This window comes from Zootoca vivipara, chromosome 3, assembly GCF_963506605.1.
Source record: "Zootoca vivipara chromosome 3, rZooViv1.1, whole genome shotgun sequence".
NCBI lineage: Eukaryota > Metazoa > Chordata > Lepidosauria > Squamata > Lacertidae > Zootoca > Zootoca vivipara.
This window is the reverse complement of record NC_083278.1, coordinates 70,146,623-70,174,426: the sequence shown is the minus strand read 5'-3', so window position 1 is coordinate 70,174,426 and position 27,804 is coordinate 70,146,623. Positions and strand designations below refer to the sequence as shown.

Genomic DNA, 27,804 nt, shown 5'->3' with positions numbered 1-27,804 from the left:
ACCTCCTTTCCTTCTCCCCCTGAGGCCTCAGGGATGGATATATAGTTGGGGAGTGAAAAAGAAGTACTGTAAAGGAGTCAATTGGCGAAGCACTTGACAGGCGCTAAGCTGGTAACATAAGAATTCTTGTAGTGAATTGGTTCACATAGCCCAGCATTTTCCTTCTGAAAAGTGGGCCATTGGACACCTTTGAAACCCCACAATCAGAGCATGAAGGTGATACTGGAGACAGATAGATGATTGCTCCCAGCACCAGGTGCCGGGAGGCGTATACACTCTGAATATGGAGGTTTCCTTTTAACCATCATTCCCTCTATTTCTGCTGTTTAAGTTCTGGGTGTTATTGCTGATGTAGCAACAGAGCACCACTCAACAAGGAAATACTGGCTGGCTTGGGGAAGTCTCAAAAGTTTGCTGAAGTACAAAAATATTGAGAGGGGGAACTAAGGGAGGGGGGACTTCACAAACAGCCCAGTGGCCACAGAATGCTAACTGTTGTGGGGAGGCTGGGAGGGGGAATGGAGTGTTTTGGAGGAAGGCATGGCTGTCTGTCTGGAACAGAAGCACTTCATACTTCAACATTTTCTTGCAGGTCCAACAGCTGTTGACAGACTTAACCCTTCATTAATTTGTCTTGCCCTTTAAAGATCTGTCTAAGCTAAATCACCACATCTTCACATACTGATGCCCATAATTCCATGCCAGATCAGGGTCAGTGGTGCTCCTCATTCCTGAGAAACTCCCAACAAACCCAACAAGATTATTTAGAATGGGAAGAAAATGTTTTACTTTGGGTCTGAAACTGAAATCTGTTTGGGACTTGCCTTAGAAATTCTTTCCTGCAGGTAACTCTGGGTGACTTCTGTAATTGTTTCCCAACGGAGGGAGGATTAGTGGAGATGTCACCAAACCGTTAGGAGGGCCTTGTTAGCCTTTCATCCTACCCCAGTCAAAGGTAGGCCACATGGGCCCCTGTTTGCCTGGCCTAAGACAAATATATCTTGGCTGATTCCTTATTACTGTGTGTCTGAGGGAAGCAGGGGGAAAGTGTTCGCAGATATGTGAGAAGAAAATAAAATGGAGAAATGGAGATGCACCCTTTATATTGTTGGAATGTCTAAGGGCCTCTTGGAACTGAATTCAAATCTTATTGGAGATTACAGTGTGATAGAAAGAGAGCTAAAAGCAAGTAATAAATAAAGCAAGCTATGTGCACCTAGCTTTCAGAAAGGCTTGCAGTTCATTGGTAGAGCTTCTGCTTTGCACTCAGAAGTTTCCAGATTCAATCCCAGACATATCCAGGTGGGGCTGACAGAGAACCCCCATCGGAAATCCTGGGGAGCTATTATAGACAGCACTGAACCTAGATCAGGGGTCAGCAAACTTTTTCAGCAGGGGGCCGGTCCACTGTCCCTCAGACCTTGTGGGAGGCCGGACTATATTTTGGAAAAGAAAGAAAGAAAGAATTCCTATGCCCCACAAATAACCCAGAGATGCATTTTAAATAAAAGAACACATTCTACTCATGTAAAAACATGCTGATTCCTGGACCGTCCACGGGCCGGATTTAGAAGGCGATTGGGCCGCATCTGGCCCCTGGGCCTTAGTTTGGGAACCCCTGACCTAGAGGGATAAATGTTCTTACTCAGTGGAAGGCATCTTCCTTTGTAGCCAAGGTGAGTAAACCAAATGAGGCCAAGCGATTTTATGAACTGTACCACTTTTATATTTTCAACAACTGGAATCATAATAATAATAAATCTTTTAATTCACTTTGTTTCTGAAATCGTGGCTTTAATTGGGCATCTTGACATTGCTCATTTTTGAAAGAATTTATTCTTTACCAATAACTGTAGAGGAAGAAAATAAACAGAGTGAGCATTGCAAATGAAGTGAGGTTTTTTTTTTTCATTTAGGAAACAAACCAATCTTTTTCATGTATGTCATATAATATTCAACTTCTAAAGTTGCTCTTTTACTTCTCTTCTTCATTCTACACGTTTTTGAGTTGTTGAGAAATACTTCTTGGCAGGAGTGGGGCGGAATATTCTCACCCGGTAGCCACATTTGCAAATGGAAAAGCAAGCGTTTGCACTAATAAATGACTTGTCTGAACAGGTCATTGCAAATCTTCCAGGCTTCTTACTAATTTTGGTAATTGAATCCCTCCATCTAGTACTGCCTTATAGCGTACCACAGATCCTACAAAGGGGGTTAGAAGCTCAGTGGCAATGCTAGCAGCTGATTTTGGCATGTCTTAGCCATTGACTACAGGCTCGCTGCTGTTGGAAATGTAATGTTTTATTAAGCGCAGCCTGATATGACCCAGCAAAACCTTTCTAATTCTGGGCAAAAGCTGGACATAGAGAGCTCCTACACCTGCAGAATCTTGTCCACCTACTGCAGTATTTGGTACGGCTCCACAACAAGCAGTGAAAATGTTCACTTACTGGAACCAATGACTTGTAACCAGGTCTCAATAATTATTACACCAATGGATGTGTCTCTCACCCAAACTGATTCTCCTCAAAGGAGGCTGAGGAAATCTTCTCTCCCCAAGTCATTTTTAGGGTTATTTACTGTCTGTGTGTATGCCTATTTTGTCATTTTCCACCTTAATCCAAGTACGGTTAGCTGCTCTTCCTCCTCTAATTCAGAAATATTATTCTTGAGAAATGTGGCCAATATAGCACAAGAAATCTGGTGCAAGAGTGAGCTTAGTTTCTATTTTGGAGTCTGTTTTCTATTCTTTCCTAGGTGATTCACCATCCCAGCCTGTGGGCCTGGCTTTTAAAAGGTATAGCACTCATTCAAATGTCAACACACTCTTACCCAGTTTTTGAATTTGGTTTCTGCTACTTGTATGATCAATTTGTAGGTTGTGGTTAGAGTGATGGACCCGGGTTCAAATCCCCACTAGCTATGAACTTCACTGGGTAACTTTGGATCAATCACTGTCTCTCAGTCTAACAGGATTGTTGTGTAGATAAAATGCGGAGGAGGGGGGACCATGCACACTGCTTTAAGCTCACTGGAGGAAAGGCAGGATATAAATGTAATAATAATAATAATAATCATAATAATAATAATACTCTGTTCATGAAGACAGAAAATAATAATATCTATTATTATATTCAGAGCATCTGTTGTGTCCCATATTGCACTGTCATTTGCTGAAGTGCAAAGTAATTGTTAATTAGATAGTCAAGTTGATTCCAGCTAACCTGTAAAATTATGTACATTTCAAGTACTAGACCATGTCAGTTGCTCACATATTTAGGTAGCTAACTAGATACACAAACACACACAAACTGTGGAAGAGTAGTTATACCGATAAGTTTGAATCAAGTGCCAAAAAGCCACCTAAACAACTTTAATAAAAAAAATATTTTAACTGGTGAAGCGTAGATAGGAATTGGGAGCATCCTTGGTTTTGTCTGCCTTGTGACCTAGGGCCTGAACATTTAGTTGTGAAGGCATCACTAATGATGTGCTAGTTCTCAAGGATGTATCAGAGTGCTGCAGCTAACACCCGATAATATCGCTCACTCCAGTGCTGGCACACTTTGACTGCTTAGTGCAAGAATCCTAACTAAAACAAAACAAGTCGTCGTCTTCTCATAAGTATCATATCCACACACCTCTATAAACAAGAACTTTAAAAAGAGACAGCAGTGCATTTAGATATTTGGTTTGGTTTTGTGGACTTGCTTTTGTCTTGACCATTGGCATTCTTTTGTAATTTTAAAATGAGGTTTGGTTAGTTTTGGACGACTCCTCTTATAAAAACCTTTTGCCGTATATGATGTATAGAACCATATTCCTTTCTTGCTGGGTCAAAGCTGTGCAGTCTTTGTACCCAGTTCTTCATTGCCCTGTTGTTCGGAACAATGATTCTCCTGGAATGGTGTAGGGGAGCCAGAGACTAAACTTGATCATCTACTATTCTACTGATTTCTTACCTCCAAATTTGTACATCCCTGATCCATTCTTAGATTGTTGTTGTTGTTAATTGCCCACCCTTCATGGTGAAGGCTTCACCCTAAGGTCCAAGTGTGGGTTACAACACTAAAACACCATAATTAAAAACTGTTTAAAACAACAGTTTAAATTCTTTCTTGCAACTCTGCTAAAATTCTTGTTGCTTTCTTCAAGGAGACTGATAAGATCTTGCATGAAATTTCTTAAACGCCCTCCTTTTGTTCTTCTCCTGGCTCCCATTCCAAATGAGTTCACCTTGCCCACTTCTGTGTCTTCACTTCCATATCTTTCTGTGTTATTCCCCCCCCCCCACTTTTGGTTAACTTTTGTCTTCTTATAACTTCTTTCTCCTTAAGACAGCATCCTTAGAGCTTTCCTGTCCTCTAAATTGCTGCCCCATGGTTTCCTAGCATTGGATCGGCTTTGTATCTTCTCCATGAATGCCTGCCAATATGCCTTTAATTCAGCTTAGTCTATTGAAACTGAACTTAAGAAGTTTTCCTTGAGTTACTGTATAAATCCTCTCTCCACTTTTCTTGTGCTGTTGATCATTCTGTCATTCCATGACTTCTTTCCTTTTTGGGCTTCTGTGATTACAGCCACGTTCTTACATACTGCTAAACCATGAACTAGTGCTATGTGGACACGCTTTAATGAGCCCGAGCAAAATGTCTGGCTCACATGCTCTCCCTTCCTTTATACTGAGTCAGGCTTCTGCTGAGTTTAATTTCACTTTTAATGAATGTAATCTTAGTGTTATGCTCAAACCAGGGGTGTTGGTTTAAAATGGTCTCTGGCCAGTTTCATAATAACCCAGCTTCAAATGGCCTCGGTCCAGTATACGTGAAGGAGCGTCTCCACCCCCATCGTTCTGCCTGGACATTGAGGTCCAGTGCTGAAGGCCTTCTGGCGGTTCCCTCACTGCGAGAAGCCAGGTTACAGGGAACCAGGCAGAGGGCCTTCTCGGTAGTGGCACCCGCACTGTGGAACGCCCTCCCATCAGATGTCAAAGAGAAAAACAGCTACCAGATTTTTAGAAGACATCTGAAGGCTGCTCTGTTTAGAGAGGCTTTCAATCTTTAATTGATTATTTTATTCTTCTGTTGGAAGCCACCCAGAGTGGCTGGGGAAACCCAGCCAGATGGACGGGGTATAAATAATAAATTATTATTATTATTCAAACCATGGGTTATTAAGCTGTATTATTAAAGTGGCTTTTAAAGCCAGGATCCCTGGTTCAAATGTAACATCAAGTTGAGATTCTTTAAAAGCAGAACTGAACTCATCAGAAGTCCTCCTCCAATGCAGGGTGGAGGAGAGTATATGAGCCCAACTTTTCAAATGGGTTCATTGGTGTTCATTCACATCGTGCTATGCTTTTTGTATAACTGGGTCAGTATCAACTTTCAATTCTCTAGCTTTTTCTCTAACATTTTCTTCAGCTCTTGCTTCACTTCTCCCTCTCCTTGAAGGGGTCCAAGTGTTTCGGCATCTATTCTTCCTGTTGCCCTCTGTTATGGGAGGTCTATTCTAAATCTGTTTTTCCATCTCATTCTGTGTAAAATAAGGTTAGCATCATAGCTGCCAAGTTATCCCTTTTTTAAGGGATTTTCCCTTATGCTGAATAGGCTTCCTCGTGAGAAAAGGGAAAACTTGGCAGCTATGGTTAGCATTAGCTAAAGCTAGGCCTCTGTCTCCGTGTCTCCAGCTTTCTCAGCGTTTTCTCTTGAATGGCTTACCATAATCTCAGTCTGAATTTAGACAAGAATACATCCTTATACTTTTCCATCACTACTCCAAATATCACCATTCCCCAGTCTTCCAAATAAAAAACAACTCTGGGAACCCATTGATGCACTCTTCTTTCTTTTCCTGTCAATCCTTGTTCAGTGTTGCCATTTCTTCAAAACTTCTAAAACTTTCTTCTTTCTGTTTTGCACCTGTTGCAAAAACAAAACAAAATGATAAAAAAACACCTTCATTCTTTGGTCATCTCTTACCTGAACAGTAACCATCTTCATTTTCACATTTATCAGATATTTGTGGGTTGGTGGTGTTTGTTTGTTTGTTTTAAACTAATTCAATTTAAAGGACATGCATCACAACATGATGAGCTTCGGTTGTTGTGTATAGGTCTTGTGTAACTTCTGGGTTTCTTTTAACTCTTATTTGTAGAATGTGGGATGGGGAGGTAGAAAGAAGGGATGGAATATGGGATGCTTCTCAAAGAGAAGTTTATTGTTTGTAGAACAACAGTAAAATAGATGGCCAACATGGGGCACACACTCAGGAAGACTAATATCCCATCCTCTCTTTGTTCAGCTGTCTTGTGCTTAAACTAAACAATCTGCTGTAACAATGATGTTTGCCATGGTTCCTGCATGCGTACAGAGCCAGGATACAGCAGTCTTGTGACTTGGGAGTTGTAACAGGAAACCTAGACTTGCGGATTTAATTCGTGAAACATTTTCCAATAAAGTTGTTTTTTGCAACTCAGGAGAAATTTGTTTAAAAATTCAACTAGTTCACCCGAGTTACAATTATGGCATCACGGTTTGGGATGGTATAAGCAAGTCAGGAACAAACTAGCTGCACATGTCAGCCTTTTTGCAAAATTTGATGCTGCCCTGATTTGTTTATAGCAGTACAGTACTAATAATATCAGTTTGCATGGCATTCTTTAACTGGAAAGAAAATCAATCTGTGATAGTCACACATGCAATATAATCTCTGTTTTGAAACCTTAATTTTTCTTGCAGTCTTGCTCAGATTATTCTTTCTGTCACACGATCACTGCCCTGATTTCACAGAAGTGCAAAGAGACCTATCCGATTGGCCTTGCCCCTTTGGTTAGCAATATTCACATATATGCTGCAGCCATGTGGGAGCCACCATGGGAAAGTGGCCCCCACATGAATTGTGGGTTGTGTGAAGAGGGCTAATACATCTCACCACATATCTCATCCTTCCTCATGTTCTATAGGAAACGCTGAAAGAAAATGCACGACTTTGTTGCTGTTTCCTTCTAACGTTTCCCTAACGCTCTGGGAAGTTTGGATGCTTTATTCCCAATGCTTAACACCTGGGCCTTTCACCTTTGTGCATTTTTACACTGAATATCCAGAATATTAATAAAGTGATGAAAAAGTGTAGTTTCTACATGGCAAAGGACATTACCACGTAGCATTTCCCTCCATCAACTGGAAGAGTGTTTAAAGCAACAAACTGGAAGTGGGGGAACTGGCACGTAGCAGAAGTGTTGGTAATAGCACTGGGGTAGGATAGGTGCTACAGCCACTTTATCACCTCGTGCCAATCGCCACTCTGATCCAATTACTGCTCATGTGGGCTGATTTCTCCTAGTTGTTTGGGCTAGCAGCAGTCAACACTGGAATTCCCACTGCCTCCATAGATTGTGAATTGTTGGGCTCTATTAGTCTTTAAATCCCACTGTTCTTTCTGGTTATTTCATATTTTTTATTGCTTTCTATAGTTTGCTACAGAAAGGTGAACCCTAGTCACAGTAATAAATATAGGAATCAATTTGAAAATGTATCTTGAACACAGGGTCTGTGTAAATCCTGTGTATAAATCTCTCTCCAAACATCCTTAGATGGAAAAATAGAGTAAAATCACTGGCATATAAGAACTCAGTTTTCATTCCCTGGAAAAGTAAGATCTAGTAAATATTATTATTGTTCACTATATTTTAGTATGCTGCTTCATATTTTAGAAAATCTCAGAGTGGTTTATATCACAGCAAAAAAACAACATTATATAAAAATACAAATTCCAAATTTGGTACAGCAGCAGTTGCTGCTAATCATCATTACCCACATTTTAAATAATATAATTAAGTAGTAAATATCTAAACAATGTACATAAGTCCATATATTTTTATGCTATAGAAACAGGTGTTCCTTGACTAGTCTAACGTGTTTCAAAGTTTAGGATTATATTAATGAAAAATAAGATTTATCCCTATTTATTGATGAATAGATTCTTCCTTCTTCCCTGTCTGCCTTTTCAGCTAAATAAGTTAAACAAGAACCATAAATCAGTGTTGTTCTCTACTTTGGTTATTTGTAGTTTTCAGCTTTGAGGCAGGTGAATTTTTAAAAATACTATGCATTTAATAAATTCATCATAGAATTGTGAATTGTGCGCGCGCTGAGCAACAGAAATTCAGCATTTGATTCCCCTCTTATTTTCATGACAGAGTACAGATTCTTTGCTGCCGTCTGTTGACGACCGCCAGTCTCCAGCTTATCATATGAGGAAACAGGTAAAGACCCAGCAAGAAACGGAGCAAATGTTTTCAATGATAGGTGAGAAAACCTCGGGCCTTCCTGTCCTTTAATAAGATTAGATTAGAACAGGTGAGATTATGAAGGAGTTATACTTCTGGTATTCCTACAATTATTCTCCTGGCATTGCAAAACAGCCCAGTAGCTTGGGTGGGAACTGTGTTCAAAATACTCGTTTACTCTGACATCAAATGTACAGTTTTGTGACATATTTGGTACATAGAGAGTACCAGATTTAGTCTGAGCAGCAATTCCCTCTGCCCGCCAGACAATTTTTTTATTCTGTCAAAAACTGTAATTCACTGAAGGCTACTGCTTTTGTCAGAGTTCCATCTAGGGCCTGTTTCTTATGTTCACCTTTACTTAGGGCTTCCCGTCTCGTAAGAAATTCCACAATTTTTTCAGATCAACATTGCCCTCATTTCCCATCAGTTGACATGGCAACTGATGACATTTGCAGCTTGCTTCCAAGGGAAGGGGGCATCTGAGAGAAGGTTCCATACCTTGCTCCCACATTGCCATTTGCGTGCTGCTGTTGGAGTATGAATGCAGCCATGTGAAATGAAATAGAATGAACCAACAACAATAAATGCTTTTGGGTGCAATCCTATTGTCTCTAGGAGGGCACCCCAAGGGCCATAGGATTTCACAGAACTCCCTTTCTGTCAGCAGAGGGCACTCCAGAGGCGGAACAGGGGGTCCACCACAGGGCATGGGCGTAGGCAGGGGGGGCAGGAGGGGGCAATTGCCCCCCCTAGAAGCAGGGCCACTGGCCAGCCTGCCCCACTGCCCGCCCGGTGCCGTCTCCCTTCTCCCTGGCTGGCTGTGGGGCGGGCGGCGGGAAAGCACCAGAGCCGCGCAAAGCGTTTGGCTGGCTTTCCCTCCCTCCGCCCCACAGCCAGCAAGGGAGAAGGGAGACGTCCCTTCTAGCCGGCTGGCTGTGGGGCGGGCGGAGGGAAAGCCAGGCAACCACTTTGCGCGGCTCTGGGGCTTTCCCTCCACCTGCCCCAGCGATTGCTCCCCCTCGTCCCTTCCGATCGTGGAGGGGGAGGAGGGAGTCGGAGCAGCCCGATTTCGGGCTGCTCCGATGTGGCCCCGCCCCTTGCTCCCCGCCCCTTGCCCCCCCTGATTTTCATCCTGGCTACGCCCCTGCCACAGGGGGACACCTTGTTGCAGCTACTAAAACCTTAGCAGCTATCCCTCCTCCACCACTGGTAGGAGGAGGAAATAAAAGCTATTGGGAAGGTGGGGCCTTGGAGTCCACTGGATTCAAAGCCCACATCCCAGGACTGGTTGAAAAGTGCACATTCTGCATCCTCTAGCCTGCTCTGTAATTATGGTAAATCTTAAATATGATACTGCTTGTGCTAGTTTGAATTTTCCCTTGTTCTCATCAGGCTTTGTTTGCAAATATTGTTTAGTAGCCAGTTGGCCCACACATTTCTTTCTTAATCCTTTTTTTGGTAAACTGATGGCCTGAGAGGGTGTGGAACTCCATCTTTCCCAGTGTCATTGTCTGATTGCCTAGAGTCAATTCCTACTCACCCAAGGTGAGCAGGAAAAGGACCTTGTATACAAGCCTGCATTAGCCATGCAAATATTTCTTTTATGACCCATAGATTTTAATAGCACTTGCTAATCCATTGTAATTATTGACACCTGTTTTGAACTAATCACCAGAAGTGGCTCGTTGAATAACATTCCATGCCAAAATCATTTCTTAATAATGGAGACGTAATTATTTCAGTTTCTTACATAACTGACCAAAAGAAGGGACAAAAAAATAAAAAAATTCCTTCCAGTAGCACCTTAGAGACCAACTAAGTTTGTCATAGGTATGAGCTTTCGTGTGCATGCACACTTCTACCTGTAACTAGTCCTGTACTATCAAAAGAAGGGAGTTATTGTTATAGCTTAGACTGCATGTGAGGCTCAACTTTTTGCACCATTTGGCGGAGAGGTATGATGCTGCTTCAAAACTGAGATTTTGTTTCTCACGAGTCAACATTACCATTTAGCTGCTCAAACAGAGAATAAGATCATTACTTATTCCTAGTGGATGGGTAAATATGGGTAAGTCTGGCAGTCAAGGAGAACTGCCAGAGCAATGACTAATGATAATATTATCCTCTTTTTTTTCTGAGAATCCCATTTGCAGCATCTCACAGAAAGGAGATGTGGAGCCAACGTATAATCTGCCCTGTAGCCTCTCTTGCTTCCCCTCTCTTTGCTGTGGGGTCAGAGCCTTGACATTAACTCCATTCCTGGTGGAGCTTTTTTTTAGTTGTTGTATACTTTTTTTTCAAACATTCAATGGATTATCAAATAGATAGAATATAAAATACAAAATTCCATTCTAAGCAAGACTAGCTGGCACAGAAAATTTATATGTATGCCAATTTTTACTTATTCCCTCTGTCTGAAGCACTGGGTGCCTAGTTTTATTTCCTGCATATATATGGATACACACACACAGAGACACACACACCCTACCTTTTCATATTGGTTTTTTGTTTTTGTTTTAAAGACTGTATTTTAAATAATATGTTCTGGTGATAACACTATTACCAAAACATTTTTAAAATCGCTGGTTTTTCATTCACTTCAGTGCAGTTCAGAGGAATGCACACTCGAGATGACAGAGGGTTTATTTTGTTTAATTTGCCACTGACTCACAGCATGTAGCAGTTGGGGTAAAATCAGAACTACCAGTGGGAATTAGATGTGAGCAGTCCGATTCAGCTAAAGCTAATGGTTATTGTGAATCATTGAAAGCCTTCTAAGTTTGTCCCTCTGGTTTTAGTGAGGCCTTCAGTATAATTCCACACATGTTAACTTGGGAGTAACTCCCACTATTTTCAGTGGGTCTTACTGCATAGTAAACACGTTACGACTTCATTCAGCCTTAGTCACAACTAACTTTATTCAGATTGTAGGAGAGTTGTGTTAGGTCTTCAGAAAAATAGTTTTTTGCCTGCCTCCATCCCTGCTTCCGTCAGACAGTGAGGCCAACCTAAGCAACTTGGAGTTATCATTTGATTTAGACTTTTGCAAGGTGAAGTTAACGGGAAAGTAAAAGTCTTCACTGTTGTGTGACTCCACTACTATGTCTAATTAGAGTCTCAAAGCATTTAAAAAAGCCATATAAGGTGAATCATCTCCGTAAACAGCCCTTGACGTGAAAAACCAACACCTTTGCAGTGGGGAGGATACCTTTCCAAACAAAGAAAGGTGGCTTTCTGCAGTCAGCCCTTTTCTCTAGCAGCACAGCATGGGGTGACGGAAAAATCATTAACAGGCTCATCCTGCACTTTTCCCTTTTCCACACCTGCATACCACCATCCCCAATGCTGTAGCTTTATGGGCTATGAGGAGGCAGATTTGCCGCCATGAAACTCTGGAGTAAGCCGACAGCTGCAGAACAGCAGACACTAAAATGTAAAGGAGAGGAAGGGGAGAGATCACCTTTGAAGTCTACCAAAAGAAAAAGGGGAAACAGAAGGACTTTGACCAATTCTTTTTTTTAATTATCTGTCTCAGGTGCATTAAGATATGAGCCACTGGGGCAGGGTTTCTTTTGTTTGGAAATATGCATGTTACAGTAATATGTGGATTCATAAGACCCTTCAAAATAAATACCTGCATTTAAAAATTACCATAGACTAGTGAGGGAAATGAGCCTCTTGAGCTAAAAACAAATTCTGAGTTCAACAAGTGTGAACAGCTCCATAAATTCAGCATTAAAGCAGTAGTTGGAATCACATGCAAGGCAGGAAGTTCATAGTTAGTGTTTCTAAAGCATCAGTAATCTCTCCCCCCCCCCCCCCGGAATTCATATGTAGTATTTTTATTAGTCAGTGATGTGGTGTTAAGTTTTTGCAAAATTCTACTCTCCATTAACCTGACTGAAGTGACTCTACATATAGGATTGCACCGTTGTTGTTGTTGTTGTTGTTGTTGTTGTTGTTGTTGTTGTTGTTGTTGTTGTTGTTGTTTTGTTTTACTGATTATTTGATCTTGATGCAGAGATTTTTATTCTACTACATAGCAGAACTTCAACTTGAAGGGCCGCTTGTCTTTGTGATATAAAAGAAATATTAAGAGCGAATTCCCATGCCAATTGTCATAAGTGTCCCAAAAGTTCCACCATTCTGCATCATGGTTTTGCCAATACCACCCATCAGTTTTCGCTCTCATGCCAAACCTGAGGCAAGAAAATGTGCCGAACAGGGCACCTGCTGCATTACCAACAGCAAAGCCCACCACGAAGCCCATTTTCACTCTGTCAAAACAACTGGGTTGGGATTGGCCATATGGCCCCACTGCCACAGGCATCTCAACCATTTCATGCTTTGTAGGATTGCATTGTTGAAATAAAATCTAAATACAGTGGGCATGATCCAGCCAAAGCTAAGCACTCTTATGTCTCATTGATTTTTGTGGAAGAGACTTAAGTATGTGCTAAACATTCCCATGGAAACAAATGGAACTTAAAGCTGCATAACTGGCTAGACAGACCTCATAGTATTTTTGAAACTCATCACAACATACGCAAGGGATGCGTGTGGTGCTGTGGTCTACTCTAAACCACTGAGTCTCTTGGGCTTGCCGATCAAAAGTGGTTTGAGTCCGCACGATTGCTTCTGTCCCAGCTTCTGCCAACCTCACATTTCTGAAACATACCAGCGCAAGTAGATAAATGACTGGACTTAACTGTCCAAGGGTCATTTGCCTTTTACCTTTACCATTATCACCATACATCTGAATCCCGTTGCTTGCATTGGTGGGAAAGAAAGCAATGGGCACGGGAGATAACTTGCTGCACCAGTCTGGAGCTAGCGCCTGACACCATGAAGTGTTGGGGGTTGTTCAGGATCCACCTCGGCCCCTCCCTTTCCTTCAGAATGGCCCACTTTGGACTTCCTGGACATTCCTGCCCTGTTTAGGGAAGCTTTTAATGTTTAATAGGCTATTGTATTTTAATATTCTGCTGGAAGCCGCCCAGAGTGGCTGGGGAAACCCAGCCAGATGGGTGGGGTATAAATAATAATACTTAATAAAATAAATAATAATAATTAATAAAATAAATAATTAAATAATAATGATAATGGACCCAGGTGGCGCTGTGGGTTAAACCACAGTGTCTAGGGCTTGCTGATCAGAAGGTCGGCGGTTCAAATCCCTGCGACGGGGTGATCTCCCGTTGCTCGGTCCCAGCTCCTGCCCACCTAGCAGTTTGAAAGCACATCAAAGTGCAAGTAGATAAATAGGGACCACTCCGGCGGGAAGGTAAACGGCGTTTCCGTGCGCTGCTCTGGTTTGCCAGAAGCAGCTTTGACATGCTGGCCACATGACCCGGGAGCTGTCTGCAGACAAACGCCGGCTCCCTCAGCCTATAGAGCGAGATGAGCGCCGCAACCCCAGAGTCGGACACGACTGGACCTGATGGTCAGGGGCCCCTTTACCTTTATTTAATAATAATAATAATTCATTGGGCACAATATGTTGCTCTGTGGGTCGTGAAACCCCAACCTTCTGGGCTTGATGCAAAGAGGGTTTGCATCACAAGGCAATTTCTATCGAAAGGAGGGAGGTAAACAACAGGTATAAGGAGAATTCAGTTCTCCTCACCCACACATCCATGTTCTTCTAAAAATGGGATACCTATCTACCTTATTTTCCTGCATTGTAGGGAGTTGAACTAGATGACACTTAGGATCCTTTCCACCTCTATAATTTTATGATTCTGTGATTCTGGAAGACCTGGGTTTCAATAGAACAAGTATGTTGCCGCCATGAGAAGTTTGGCCCTACTACTACTCCTGCAGTGTCTAAAATCAGCTAGGAACATCCACTTGAGCTTGCCATGTCATTAAAAGGATGTTGCTCTTAGGAGCAGCCTCGCATTGTTGGGATTCCTGGCGACCCGCCAACCACCAAATGAGCCCTGCACTCTCATTCTTGCCCCTGTTTCTGGTCTTTCATCTATGTTCATTTTGAACTGGCTCTTTTAAGCAAGTAGCTATTCTATTCCAGGCATAGGCAACCTTGGCTCTCCAGATGTTTTGGAACTACAACTCCCATGATCCCTAGCTAACAGGGCCAGTGGTCAGGGATCATGGGAGTTGTAGTTCCAAAACATCTGGAGAGCCAAGGTTGCCTATGCTTGAATCTATTCTATATCATTTCGCATAGAAAGAAAAACTACTCAGTGGCTTCTGTGTAGATTGCTTGACTTGTTATTTACTGCAGGTTGCAACATGGGGTGAAAATAGCAGCTGGGGGATTTTTGACAGGAAACTGGATCAGGAGCAGGGCTCTGCAACTGTATTTCCTTCAGAATAAAAGTGAAAGGATTGAACACTTTAAAAAACACACCAGGATTAAAGCAATGTGTAGTTTGGTCTGTGGAAGTCTGAATATTTTCAACTCCTTTCCTGGTGTATAATTAATTTACCTTCTTTCCCTCCCACCCCAACACTTTGAATAAAGTCACAGCAGCAGATAACAGTTGCAGTGCATTAACCTGAAATTACGAGTCAGACACCTCAATAAGAAAAACTGCCTTATCAATGAACTCAAGGTTGGCCAACATTAAGATGTCTTCTTTCCATGGATGCCCTCTATTGGTTTACTGCAGAAAAGCATTCACCAGTAATTATTGAATAAAAGGTAAAGGGGCCCCTGACCATCAGGTCCAGTCGTGTCCGACTCTGGGGTTGCGGCGCTCATCTCGCTCTATAGGCCGAGGGAGCCAGCGTTTGTCAGCAGACAGCTTCCAGGTTATGTGGCCAGCATGACTAAGCTGCTTCTGGCGAACCAGAGCAGCACACGGAAACAGTTTACCGTCCCGCCGGAACGGTCCCTATTTATCTACTTGCACTTTGGTGTGCTTTCGAACTGCTAGGTGGGCAGGAGCTGGGACCGAGCAACGGGAGCTCACCCCATTGCAGGGATTCGAACCGCCAACCTTCCGATCAGCAATCCCTAGACTCTGTGGTTTAACCCACAGCGCCACCTGGGTCCCTTCCTTATTATTATTATTATTATCATTATTGAATAGACTACTTCAAATATTCTTGAATGCTGCCGGAAGTCAGGTGATTTACTGTTTTATTCCGCAAGAGTAATTACTTTCATGTACTGCCTTGGCTAACAGTTTATCTTCCTTACATCTTCATAGACTTTAATGTTTTTTATAATAATAATAATAATAATAATAATAATAATAATAATAATAATAAACTGTTGACAGAACCGAAGAGGCAGCTGTGTTAATTTGTCACAGAGCAAAAACAAAAAAGAAAAAGGGATCATATGGTCTTTTTTGTGCCCCCCCAATTTTCCTCCCACAGTTGCTGCTTTCTTGGCTTTCTGAAGTGCAGAAAAGACTTGGAGAGCCATCTAGGACTCAGCAGGTGGTGAGTTCTTTCCTGTAATCTTGATCAGGCTTGTCCCATCCCACCTCTGTCTTCAGAGGAAGATGGGAGCCTTGTAGTAATACTTGTTGTTGTTGTTTTGAGGTGGGGGGAGGACTGGTCAATGGGGGCAGTCCTATTTATTCTCTGTCTGGAGAAGTCAGAGTGTTACAGTACGGAGGAGGAGAATTTCCGAAGAGTCAAGCTCAAGCTGAGGCCCAAAGGAGGAGAAAGGGAAGTCTTTATTATGATAATAGAGATGAGCTGGGTTAAAAGAGCTCTCACAATGGGGCTAGGCTACTGTGCCTTCAGCTGCTTCCTGCCAGGAAGATTCACAAGTCTTCTTTACATAGGATGATTAGAGAACTACAAAGTCAAGGGGAGTGGTGGGTTTCACTCTCTTATCTGAAGCCCATCCAACTCAACAGTTCTGACCCTCCAAGACTGCAGCTTTTATCAGCCCAGCCTGTGAGGTTATATTAAATTATAAATGTTTGGCACTCAATATAGTGCTATTTACTCTCCCGGCCCCCCTAAAATAATGGGTCTGATACCAAGAAGCAAACAAAACCCCATGCACTACAATTGATTTTGGTGGGACTTTATTTCAACAGCAGCAAAACTAGGACACAGGCATTGATACTGGTTAGTTTGCCTATTTGTCCATGCACCCTTCATTGTAAAGAGGGGTGAGGGGAATCAGTTAATTTTGGGGAAGTTTGCTCCTTAACCATGCCAGGGGTGTCTCCAAGTCTGGGTCAACATTGCCTTTCAAAAGGTTTCCCTCTTGCATTTTCCTCCAGGACACTCAGCCTCCTCCTAAAGGTGTAATCAGGCTTCCTAATCAGTTATGTAGATAGAGAGCAGGTTTGGGGCTGCCTCCCATTTAGGACTATAAATCTCGGCTTACATTGATTACCTTTTCCTGTAGGTCTTTCTTTTGAAACCCTTTTATATTATTACTGTTTCATCATTTAGATTATTTCAAACCGCAACGTTTCCCAAGGAATAAGAATCAAGCATCGTATGTATTGTTATATAAGCATGTGGGTCACAATAATAGATTAATATTGTTCCTGCATATCAACTCAAAGTATTGCAGTGATTTCTGCATTAATGGATTCATTGGATTTTAAGCAGTGAGAGTGAGAGACAATGGTTCTTCCTCCTTACATAGTTGAAAAGAAAGAGCTAATATGTCAGTGGCGTATTAACAGAACATACTACTTCACATACTTTAACATACTAAGTAGTTCAAAAGTATAGCAGATGTTTGGCTTTGGCCAATTTTTCCTGTTGAAATTTGACTAGATGACAAAGTGGGCCTTTTAATCATACAAGGACTGAATAAGATTTCTGAAATTTTTGGTAGAGGGTAGAAAACTATTGCATTTTAAAGTAATATACATATGACATACCTGTCTTTATTATTTTGCTATTCAGGTCAATAAAAATGTGAAGTATGTTAAAATACATTGTCTATCTTGCACACTGTCACACTCGGTGGGTGCCACTGAATGAATGAAAGTGTTCAATGGAGGCCTGAAGTTTTGAAAAGGACCTACTTCAGCCAAACCCTGTTCTGTTAATACGCCACTGACATCTTACAGTGCCATCTTAACCATGTCTACTCAGTCCCATTGAATTCAATGTTTCTTGCTCCCAGGTTACTTAAATAAGTTTTGAATACGAAGTTATCTTAGGCCCTTTTTGGTGGTATTGCTTTAACAAGAACATCATTTAGTATAATAATTAAATAGCACTTGAGAATGTTCAAAACACATCACTTACATTATCTTAGCATTCCTTACAAAACTGCCCTCAGAGATAGGCCAGTATTTATAATCACCATATTGCAGATGAGAACAAAGGCTGAAAAATGCTGGTTTATCTTTGGCTTCCTAGTCAGTTGGAATTGGGCCAAAGTTGTGATATTCTTTAAGCATATTCCGGAATCTAGAAATGGCCAGTATCTTTGTAGACCAAATGGTTCATCAGGCTAGATGTTAAACAGAGGAATTGGCTGGGGAGGGGGACAAGAAAGAGAAATGCAATTAAGCACCTCAAAACTTCCCAGCCCCACAATTTACAATGGGGATAAAAGAAAGTACTCTTCATTTTATCCATTTCCATTGCCTCAAGGAGGTGATGTTTATCTGCACAGAGTTCCTGGCTAAGGAAAGTGTTGTTTCTGAGAAAAGCTTGCAATACAATTAAGGATGAGATGAAGGAGCCAAGCCATGAATGATCTACAATTTATTCTGGAGTAGTCCTGCTGGCATTGGTGGCTTTACTGTACATACGGTTGTAGAGCACATATATTTGTAGATAGAATTGGACTTTGCCCATGAATGCAGCTTAAGTTATATGTCTGCTGCTATGCTCACTATGGGTTGTGTCAAATGCCGCTGTTCTGCTCATGCAAGAGACCTCCACTGGTGCAATGGGACTCCCCCTTCCTCTCTCCACCTCCAGCCCCACACATGCCCTCAAAATCTTCTCCATAAGGTTGGAGAACCCTCCAGATTTTGGGAGCACACGAAGGAGGAGAGGAAGGGGAAGTCTTGATGCATAAGTAGTCAGCCAAGGCAGCTCTGCATACAGCCCTATGACTTCCCCCCGCTTTCTTTCTAAAAGCTGCACACACACCCTCCTCAAAACTTCAAGGTCTCCATGCAGGTCATCCCTCCAGCACATAACATCTCAGTAGTACTGAAGCAGGCTGCAACCACAGTGTCACTTTCTGTCAGTGGCCAGTGATTATATTCCCATTCTTGTAGTGCTTTCCAGCATTGGTAAATACCATACTTTTAGCATTCCTCTCCTTTGCTTATCCCTGAGCTGATTGAGATGGAACAGAGCCTTCAAAGCTCATTCACCTAACGCCATTCTACATGTAGCACCTGAAGGATCAGTGGGCTCACATGCTCTCTTCTTCTCCCTTTGGTACACCACATTTCTCTCCTTCCTTTCCTGGGTTTATGTCACACCATAGTTTGCATTCCATTGGAACTGGCAAACTCTGGAAACTGCTTCACAGAGACAATTCTCATCCATTCCATATTTTATCCATTAAGTAAGGTTGAGGCTCCACAAAATGAATGTGCAGATTGTTGGGATGTGATTACATGCTGATGATATATTTATTAGATATTTTCCTTCCTTTCTCATGTTTGTGAGTTCAGCAGAGTGTTATCCCTTTGCAGCTTAAAAGGGAAGCTTAGATAGGCAAGTGTATAAGCTCTAACATGTTTTTTTTATTACTGACAGAAGAAAACATGCAAACAAAATGGGAAATATGAACAGCAACTTCACTCATTGCACCATATGTATTATTTTTCTCTTCTTAACATGGCACTATCCAGGAGGTGAGTTTGGTAATAACTTTGCACAACATAGAGGCAATTTGTCTAGTATACAACTTTATAAATGGCTTTTATGACTCTGTGCTTAAACTACCATGCAGGCAAAGCCTATTGTAGTTTTGCCAAAGCTAAAAGAAACCATTTAAGGATCACAGTAAAAAGCAGTTGTGATTTAATGCACAACTAAATCCCATAAGTCATCAAAACTTACTTCAGAGTAAACCTAGCCAGATTTGAGTTTATTATGTACAACCATTCGCTTCCTTGCTTTCATGCACACTTAAAACAACTATAATGCATTGCCACTAAATCAAGGAGATTGTGGGTGGGAATTAAGAGCAGCTAGGACAATACCTGCTCTGTTTTTAAGAATCTATAATCCATGTTTCTTTTCTTGATTTGTTTTTTGTTTGCTGCTATCTAGGCTCCTAGAACAAAACGGACAGTTTACAGATGTCAGAATACAGCAGAGTGTGCATGATCTGGTTAGTAATCACAACAATCAGCTACATATATATGTTGCGTTCTATACAGGCAAACATTACTCAATATGCCTTTGATTTGAATTAGGCTCCTTTCTTTGTTTATGCCACTTGATACTTTATGTTGTTTAACCTAAAGGTTATAACACTAAACTTGACTTACCTGTGGAGTTTTAAGGAATAATTCCCCAAAGGGTGTTAATGGCGTTTAGCACTTAAACACACCAGCGGATGTTGAACTCAGCACTGAATCACTGCTCAAAGAGCACACTTTACCTGGGATATAACCACATGGAAACTCTGTATTTAGGAAAATAAGAAACCTACATTTATTGCAGGAAATATGCGCTTGATAAGAAAGATCCTACCGGTAGTTCTAACCAAGTAAGGTGGAGAATGCCAGGAGCCATGCTTGCTCATGTATTTTAGCAGGAAAGACACAAACTGTGTTTTGTCGCCTGCCTGAGGCGAAATGGGAAGGTGTTGCTCTGAATGTGCACCATGTGCTGCCTGCCCCCACTTGCCTCCCTCGCCAAAGCCTTGCTGTAGCTTCTGGGTCTGTTTTGCGAGAGCCCTGAAAAACGCCACAGCGATCTTGCCAGAACCTGGATGCTTTTGCAGTTGATTCTCCTTGCCTCTCGGGCAGCAGTGCGGCACGTCCCAGAGGGGCATCCCTTGGATTCTGCCACTTGAGGCAGATGCCTCAGTCTGCCTTATGGATGGGCTGGCCCTGTTTGAGATTGGTCAGCAACTGAAGCAGCAGGGCACAGCTGACAAGAGTTTTCACTACCAGTGGATGAATCTTGGAAGAGACCCAGAAAAAAATGCCTGAGAGATGGGTGTATTAACAACTACTACAAAATGATAATGAGAGCCATCCTGATCCTTCATAACACTCCACCCCCGACATGACACTTTGGAGGTTGTGTGTGGTCAACTGTATTAAGTTAGAAGGATCCACAATTCTCCTCTGCTAAGGTTCAAATAGCAGTAGGTTTGAGTTTTGAATTTAGTAAACAGGATTGTTAGATTTCATGTTAAGACTCATTTTTAATCATTTTAATTGCTTCAAAATGACATTTTTAAAAGCCTTGCATTATACTAATGTTGTTTTCATTATCTCAAGATGAATTATTTGTATCCAAATTTCCATCAACGATCTGGAACGAATCAGAGCAAGAGGTTAATAGAGGAAAACTTGGTTCCATCTTTCGTCAGTGAAAACCTGCAGGAAAGGCATTGTAAGGACTCCACCAAAATATTAAGAATTTCAAAAGAAAACAAAAAGATGTTGGAGCAACATGAAGATAGAAGTGTTCTTGAAATATGAGTACACTTAACCTGTACAGGCTTGTGTCCATTTAGTCTTTTACCTGGTAGATGGATATCACAACTTAAATGAAGTTGTCATTTCTAATAATGTTATTTTCAGTTTCTCTGATAGAGTTGAAACTCGGAACATCTCTACCTTTGCCCAGCATGAAATGGTTACTGTGCCTTTAACTCTGGGAGATGTTGTTCTCTATACTCAAGTTGTGATAGATTCATACTTTTCCCTTCCTTTCCTTTATCGAGTTACTTATTATGACATCAGTAATTCACAGAACCTGGTTTATCAGGTTCATCTAAAATAATCCTTATTGGAAAGGAAAAAATGGGTCTTTAATGTGAATGGGCATTCTGTAAAATAAAATAAAAACCAGTTTTCATACATCTCTTCTCAATGCTACTATAATTCTGTACAGACCCAATTTGCAGTATCTGCCAGACATTTCAAATTAATCTAATCGTGTGTGTGTATATATATAATTTTTTTTGCAATATAAGTCAATTAGGCCTCTTATCTCAGAGGTAAAAAAATAATTTTTTGTGAAGTACAACATGCTTTTCCCAGTCATTTATATAGAAGATCAGTACCACAACTGTTGGCATTATGAAACAGCTGTTGCTCAAGCTTGTATTACTGTTCATGCACATATGCTATTTTCTTGGTTGTTAAATTGATCATTCCGTATGGCGTATATTTATCAATATACAATATATACAATATACATATACAATCTATGTTGCTTTTTAGGAAACCACACCATTAAACACATATTGGACAAATTATGTTGACAATGACTCCATCATCAACAGCAAAAAAGAGTAACTACAAGTGGGATCTTTTGAAAATAATCTGCTCTGTAGATTATTGTGATTAGTGTTGAGATTGGTGTGTGTGTGTGTGTGTGTGTGTGTGTGTGTGTGTGTGTGTGTGTTCCCCTACCATCCCTTTCTTTAATTAAAAGTTGAGAACATTTTTGAAAAGATTATTGTTGTTTAGTTGTTTAGTCGTGTCCGACTCTTCGTGACCCCATGGACCAGAACACGCCAGGCACTCCCGTCTTCCACTGCCTCCCGCAGTTTGGTCAGACTCATGTTGGTAGCTTCAAGGACACTGTCCAACCATCTTGTCCTCTGTCGTATTAATGCATAGGGTTCTTTTTTTCTTTGTTGAAATATTGGGCATTGCAATGTATCCCCCCCCAATGTGATTTATTGTTATGCATTTATTCTCTCTCTCATTACTCCATATGCAAGTCTTGTTTTAATTCCTAAAAAAAAAACCCACAACCCTTTGCATCCTTTCCATGGTGTTGCTCAAATCTGCATGGGCATCGGTTGTGATAAATACTTTTTTCAATTAAAAAAACAAAACGCTTTTAAATTCCAAGTTGTGCAAGATAATACTATTATTCTTTCATTAATTAAGAGGATGAACAGCACAAGTGATTGTTCCTTCCATTCCCTACTCTTAAATACGTTTCTTTGCCAACGTCCACATGTACTAAGGACTATTCCCAGAACCCTGAGGTTCTTTCTTCCGCCACCACACTAGTGCCAGAGGGCACAAGAGACAGACCAGCCTTGCTGGAACACACACTTCAGAAACCGAATGTGGCAACTTTAATTGCGAGATCATCATTTCCAAAGGGCCTTGTCTATGATATGTTTGCAAAAGTATTTCATCTCCTAATAGGCTTCAGTCAGTGATGGGCTAACCCTCCAGGCTACTTGCTCTCTGCTGTAGGTCTTGCTCTTCAACCTTAGGGGTCATGTGGGAGTTCCATGACTGGAAACCACTAGAGAGCGTCTCCACCCCCATCGTTCTGCCCGGACACTGAGGTCCAGTGCCGGCGGCCTTCTGGCGGTTCCCTCGTTGCGAAAAGCCAAGTTGCAGGGGACCAGGCAGAGGGCCTTCTCGGTAGTGGCACCCGCCCTGTGGAACGCCCTCCCATCAGATGTCAAAGAGAAAACCAGCTACCAGATTTTTAGAAGACATCTGAAGGCAGCCCTGTTTAGGGAGGCTTTTAATGTTTAATCGATTATTTTATTTTATTTTTCTGTTGGAAGCCGCCCAGAGTGGCTGGGGAAACCCAGCCAGATGGGCGGGGTATGTATAAATAAATAAATAAATAAATAAATAAATAAATAATAATTAGAATTGGGGCCATGATCCTGGGGGCAAGGGCAAATTCATTCCAAGACATTGGACTGCCTGAGGCAAAAGACGATGAGTGTGCACACATGGCTAGTTCTATGTGCAAAGAGTGACTGGACTGGTAAATACATCTTACTTGAGCAATGACAACAGTCGAGCATCTTCCAGTGCACATAACCTCCCCACCTCCCACCCCAAAGCTTTTTTTTAGCTGTGAAGGGAAAGATTTATGAGCTAAGCCTGTAGATTTTTCACTGTATGGCTAACAACAGAGAAGAGAAACTTTCTGACAGTGTTTGGTAGCTTCCCCGAAACTTACCTGATCTTGGTACTTTGCAAATTTAATCAATCATGCCTTTGGGTTTTGTACAGCTAAGTGATCAAATATATAGTCTTAAGGAAACATGTGGTGTTCAGAGTGCCTAGCTTCCCAGAAATTCTTAATGATCACGTGCTGTGAGGTATTGCAGTTTTGCTCAAATGCTTGCCGTTAGTTTGTAGGTAGATTAAACTGATTCTCCTACTCAAATGTATGGCCAAGAGAATGCTGATGCCACAATGCCTGCTATCTTTCCTCAGGGACCACTGATTACCACAGCTACTACTTCCAAGATTTGTCCTTACATTATAGGCCAAGTGAGAGGAGTGGCAGAGGATGGGAGTGGGGGATGCTGGTGAAGCACTAGAGGCCACAGCTCTAAGTGAAAAAGGGGCCTACCATGCACCCTCTAAACTCACCTGCTGCCCTCAGTGAGGAACACCACTAGGGTTCAAAGAAGATTCATCTGCCAGTCACATTGGCTTTTGTACATGGAAAGTGGGGCGGGAGCTCTTGTCTTTCGCCTCAGACAAGAAGACACCTTGAGCTGGTTCCTGGCTCCCATTTAAAATAGCTGCTGCAAGGAAAAGGGAATTGTCCCTGATGAATATACACCAATCTTATGATACTTCAGCTATGCTTGAAAGACTAAAGCAAGCTGCAAATTTTAGAAAGCAAACCATAAATGATGGATTCAGTTTAAACTATTGACTGCACAGTTGATCAGTCTCCAGTTTTAGAGCCTGTGAAATTGTTTTGTAGTTGGTTATTTCTTGCTTGGGTTTGGTGTGGGTGGGTGTTTGTATGTGGTGTTGCAGTTTTAATAACAGGCAGTGCACCAGTTTCATTTTATTTGAGCAGTCTACGCCACCGCGCTCTTTAAAAAATACATGTTTGCACTGCCTAGCCCAAGTTACAGTGCTGGTTGCCTGCTTCTGTATGGTCCCTTTCTTCCATGTTCCATAAAAGACATCACAGCACCTCGAAGCTGCCATATATATGCCCACATGATAGTGCAATCCAGATGCTGTAGATTCTTGGAAAGCAAAATACATTGATCCAACACAAGCAACCTATGAACAAAAATAGATTGCCTGTGATCCCACAGAAAGTTTAAACTTCATCAAGAGCCTTTCATATATAATTTCCCACCCATTTTTATCCTACTCACTTCTGACACACTCTTCCATTTCCATTTCTTTCCTTCAAACAGGCTTCTTTTCAACTGCTTTTTTTCTCCCTATAATCTTTCAATATCACATTACAACATTCTCTGCAAGTTCACCTAAATCTGCTATACTGAATAGTTGGTTGCCGACATTTTTATTGTGCATTAGTAAGGTGACACACAGAAAGCTGTGGGGGGTGGGGGTAATCTCTCCCAAACTGGCCTTTATGAATATTACTTAACCCTAAATAGTCTTTGAAGGAGAAACCCTTCCCTAGGGCACATCAGAAAGAAGCTACCCCCAGGTCCTGGAAATGTGTGAAGGTTTGGTAGTATATTGCCCCGTGGGTATGTTAAGTACTTTAAAGCATCCTGGCTGTTTCCTGTAATTACAGTCTCACTTTCTCTGTTTTGCTCCCTGGATCTCCTGTTTCCATGTCACCTACTTCTCTGGGTTGCCAACTGCTCCTTCACCAGCAAACCTACCCCCCCCATCTCACCCCCACCACAGCAATAAGCCAAGTTCACTTTTGCTGCCTCTGAATGAGGCAGGGGACCATGGAAATTTCCTGGCAAGCAAGTAATGTTAGAGGATTTCCTTCCCAGATTAAACTGCCACACTTTTTACATGGCAATCTGTTATGCTGTGATACTTCTGGTGCTTGTTGCAGTAAAGAGGTGGTGTAAATGGCAGACATGTGAAGGTGCCCTGCTCTGAGTCAAACCACTGGTCCATCTACACTAGTATCATCTACTCCAGGGATAGCGAACATGGTGTCTTCTAGGCCTTGTGGACTACAACTCCCATCAGTCCCAAATAGCATGGTCAATGTTCAGGGATGGTTGGAGCTGTAGGCCGGCAACATCTGGATTTCTGATGCAGAACAATGTAGGAAGCACATCTTTGAAACAATGTGGTATTTCCAGTCATGGAGACAAAGGGCCAACACTTTCCTCCAACCTCCATGCATTATTACTTTTTAACCTCCATTAATCGCATTATTAGAACCTACAACCTACCAGCCAGGAGGACTCCCCTGCTCAGCGCCTGAAGGCCCCAGTCCTGCCACTCATCATCTGGCCCAGGGCGGGGCTTGATGGGCTTTATAAAGGACTGTTGCCACCGCCACTGCTGGACAGAGAGGGCTCCATTTTGTTTTGTTTTTTGTTTAAATTCCTGTTATTTTTTACCTATGTTATTTTAAACTGCATAAAGGGTGTATTCTTAGTTTTAGATTTTGATTTATGTCGAAATTGTTTTCCATTCGGTTGTGTATTTTTTGATGTGGTTTATGGATTGTGACTTTTGTAATTGTGCTATTGCTGTATTGTTTTGATATTCAATTGGAAGCCACCCAGAGTGGCTGGGGAGACTCAGCCAGATGGGCGGGGTACAAATAAGAAATATTATTATTATTATTATTACAACAGCAAATAATAAGTGACCTAACACTGAATCTTATATGACAGTCAGAGCAAGAAAGAGACACCAAACATAAACTTGTGCTGGGAAACTCAGCCAGATGGGTGTGGTATAAATATGTTGTTGTTGTTATATAATTGTTTTTATTGAAAGCTGTGCACTCCCCTTCTCCAGCACTGGAGTGTGCCTCTACCCTGATTAAAAACAAAGAACCAGCACACATGAATAGGATGATTCACAGCAGAAAGACTATTCCCACTCTTCTCCATCCCATCAGGACAGGAGACTCCAGTGGTACTGGATTGAGGCTGGTATAAGCAAAAAATAAATAAATGAGTTTTCTTAGTTATCCAAAGTAAACTCTCCAGACTGTACCACATAGTTATGGCACAATTGTTTAGCTGGGCAAGAGACTCTGAGCATATTGTAAGAGAATTCGGCAATTGGCAATTTCTTCTTTGGCATCTTTGGCATCTCGTGCTAATCCAAAACCTTTGATATGAATGGGATGTTAGTAGTACAGCAAATGGCTACAGAAGACCCTGGGTATAATATATGAGGGCTGCAATCCTAATAAGTTTAACTGAAGTTGTCAGATCCTATTTAGGACTGGGATAATAGTACTTAAATATATATATAACGAATACAAAACCTGTCAAATTCTATAGGAATGCTTTGGGGAAAGTGATTAGAGGCTTGCAGCAGCTTTAGCGGATTTTTCTTGTGCCCTAAAATAAAAAACAGAGGGGAGTGTAAATGGTTGCGGTTCAGATATTAGGGAAGTGAGAAGTGATGTGTGACATAGATCAGAGTTAGGATTAAGCTAGTTCACACCCAGCAACAAGGACTTGCAGAAGGGAATATGCGCCTTGCATTTTCGCAAATAATCTGTAACTGGAAGAACTAATACCAAAGAGAAGACCAAGGAGGGAGTTCAAGGGCAGAGATTCTTAAATGGTCTGCTACCACTTAATAAAAACACTTGAAACATGTGCTGCAATAACAAAGCAGGCCCATCAGCAGCCTCCTTGAAGCTGCAGAGTATACAGTGAAATGGGTGCCTGCTCAAGTCTTTGAAGCACCAGCTCCTCAGGGCCCAATAAGATGTGATAGTGATCATTATCTGTGAACATGAACTTGCTGCTATGATAAAAAAATTCCTTCAGTAGCACCTTAAAGACCAACTAAGTTTTTATTTTGGTATGAGCTTTCGTGTGCATGCACACTTCTTCTACTGAAGGAATTTTTTTATTTTACTTCGACCCAGACCAACACGGCTACCTACCTGTAACCGCTGCTATGATGTGAAAGTGGGAATGGGTTAAGTTTTTAACAGCAAAAGGGGCATTAGGTGTACAGGGTGCATAAACTGCCGCCCCACCTGTGGGATGTATTAATCCTCTCCTACCTTCCCTAACATTCCCACACCACCACACGCCTACAGCTTGGAGAGAGAAATTGCAAGGAGAGCAGCAGGAGGGACAGTCTGTATTTTTTCACCATGTGTCCCTTTTGTCCAGTTCCATGTTGCTATCCTTTCCAGTTTGGCCTTTAGAAATGACTAAACGAATGCAATAATGCTCCAGTCCCTTGACTGTGTGAAAGCACACTGGTGTCACTTGGTGCTGGTGCATTTATGGTATAAAATGAAATATATAACTTGGTGCAAAAGCAACAGGTTGCATGCACTTGATTATACTGCACACATTTATCATCAGCATGTGATGTGAAAAAATGCGGCAGAATCTCCACTGGAAGGATAATGGAAGGGATAGAATCATGTTTATTAGTTGAATACCCAATGGCTAGCCTTACAGGTTTCAGCTGGCATTTTGTTCAGATAACTTAATCTTAAAA

At 41.6% G+C, this 27,804-nt stretch overlaps 1 protein-coding gene and 1 pseudogene across 3 annotated transcripts in view; one reads left to right on the top strand and one right to left on the bottom strand.

The window, feature by feature from the left end:
* LOC118082817 (uncharacterized) overlaps nucleotides 1-23,430 on the top strand; it is a 54,740-nt gene extending 31,310 nt beyond the window's left edge. The window contains exons 8-12 of one of the 3 annotated variants that reach the window (XM_060272814.1): nucleotides 8,201-8,266; nucleotides 15,644-15,706; nucleotides 18,977-19,074; nucleotides 19,496-19,556; nucleotides 20,680-23,430. In XM_060272814.1, coding sequence (XP_060128797.1) covers nucleotides 8,201-8,266; nucleotides 15,644-15,706; nucleotides 18,977-19,074; nucleotides 19,496-19,556; nucleotides 20,680-20,883 — 492 coding nt within the window. In that variant the 3' untranslated portion in view covers nucleotides 20,884-23,430. Of the gene's footprint in view, nucleotides 1-8,200; nucleotides 8,267-15,643; nucleotides 15,710-18,976; nucleotides 19,075-19,495; nucleotides 19,557-20,679 lie in introns of all 3 variants that reach the window. The other 2 variants (XM_060272813.1, XM_060272815.1) reach the window with 2 other exon arrangements.
* On the bottom strand, nucleotides 12,290-12,623 carry LOC118082884 (reactive oxygen species modulator 1-like; annotated as a pseudogene).
* Nucleotides 23,431-27,804: the final 4,374 nt, after the last annotated feature.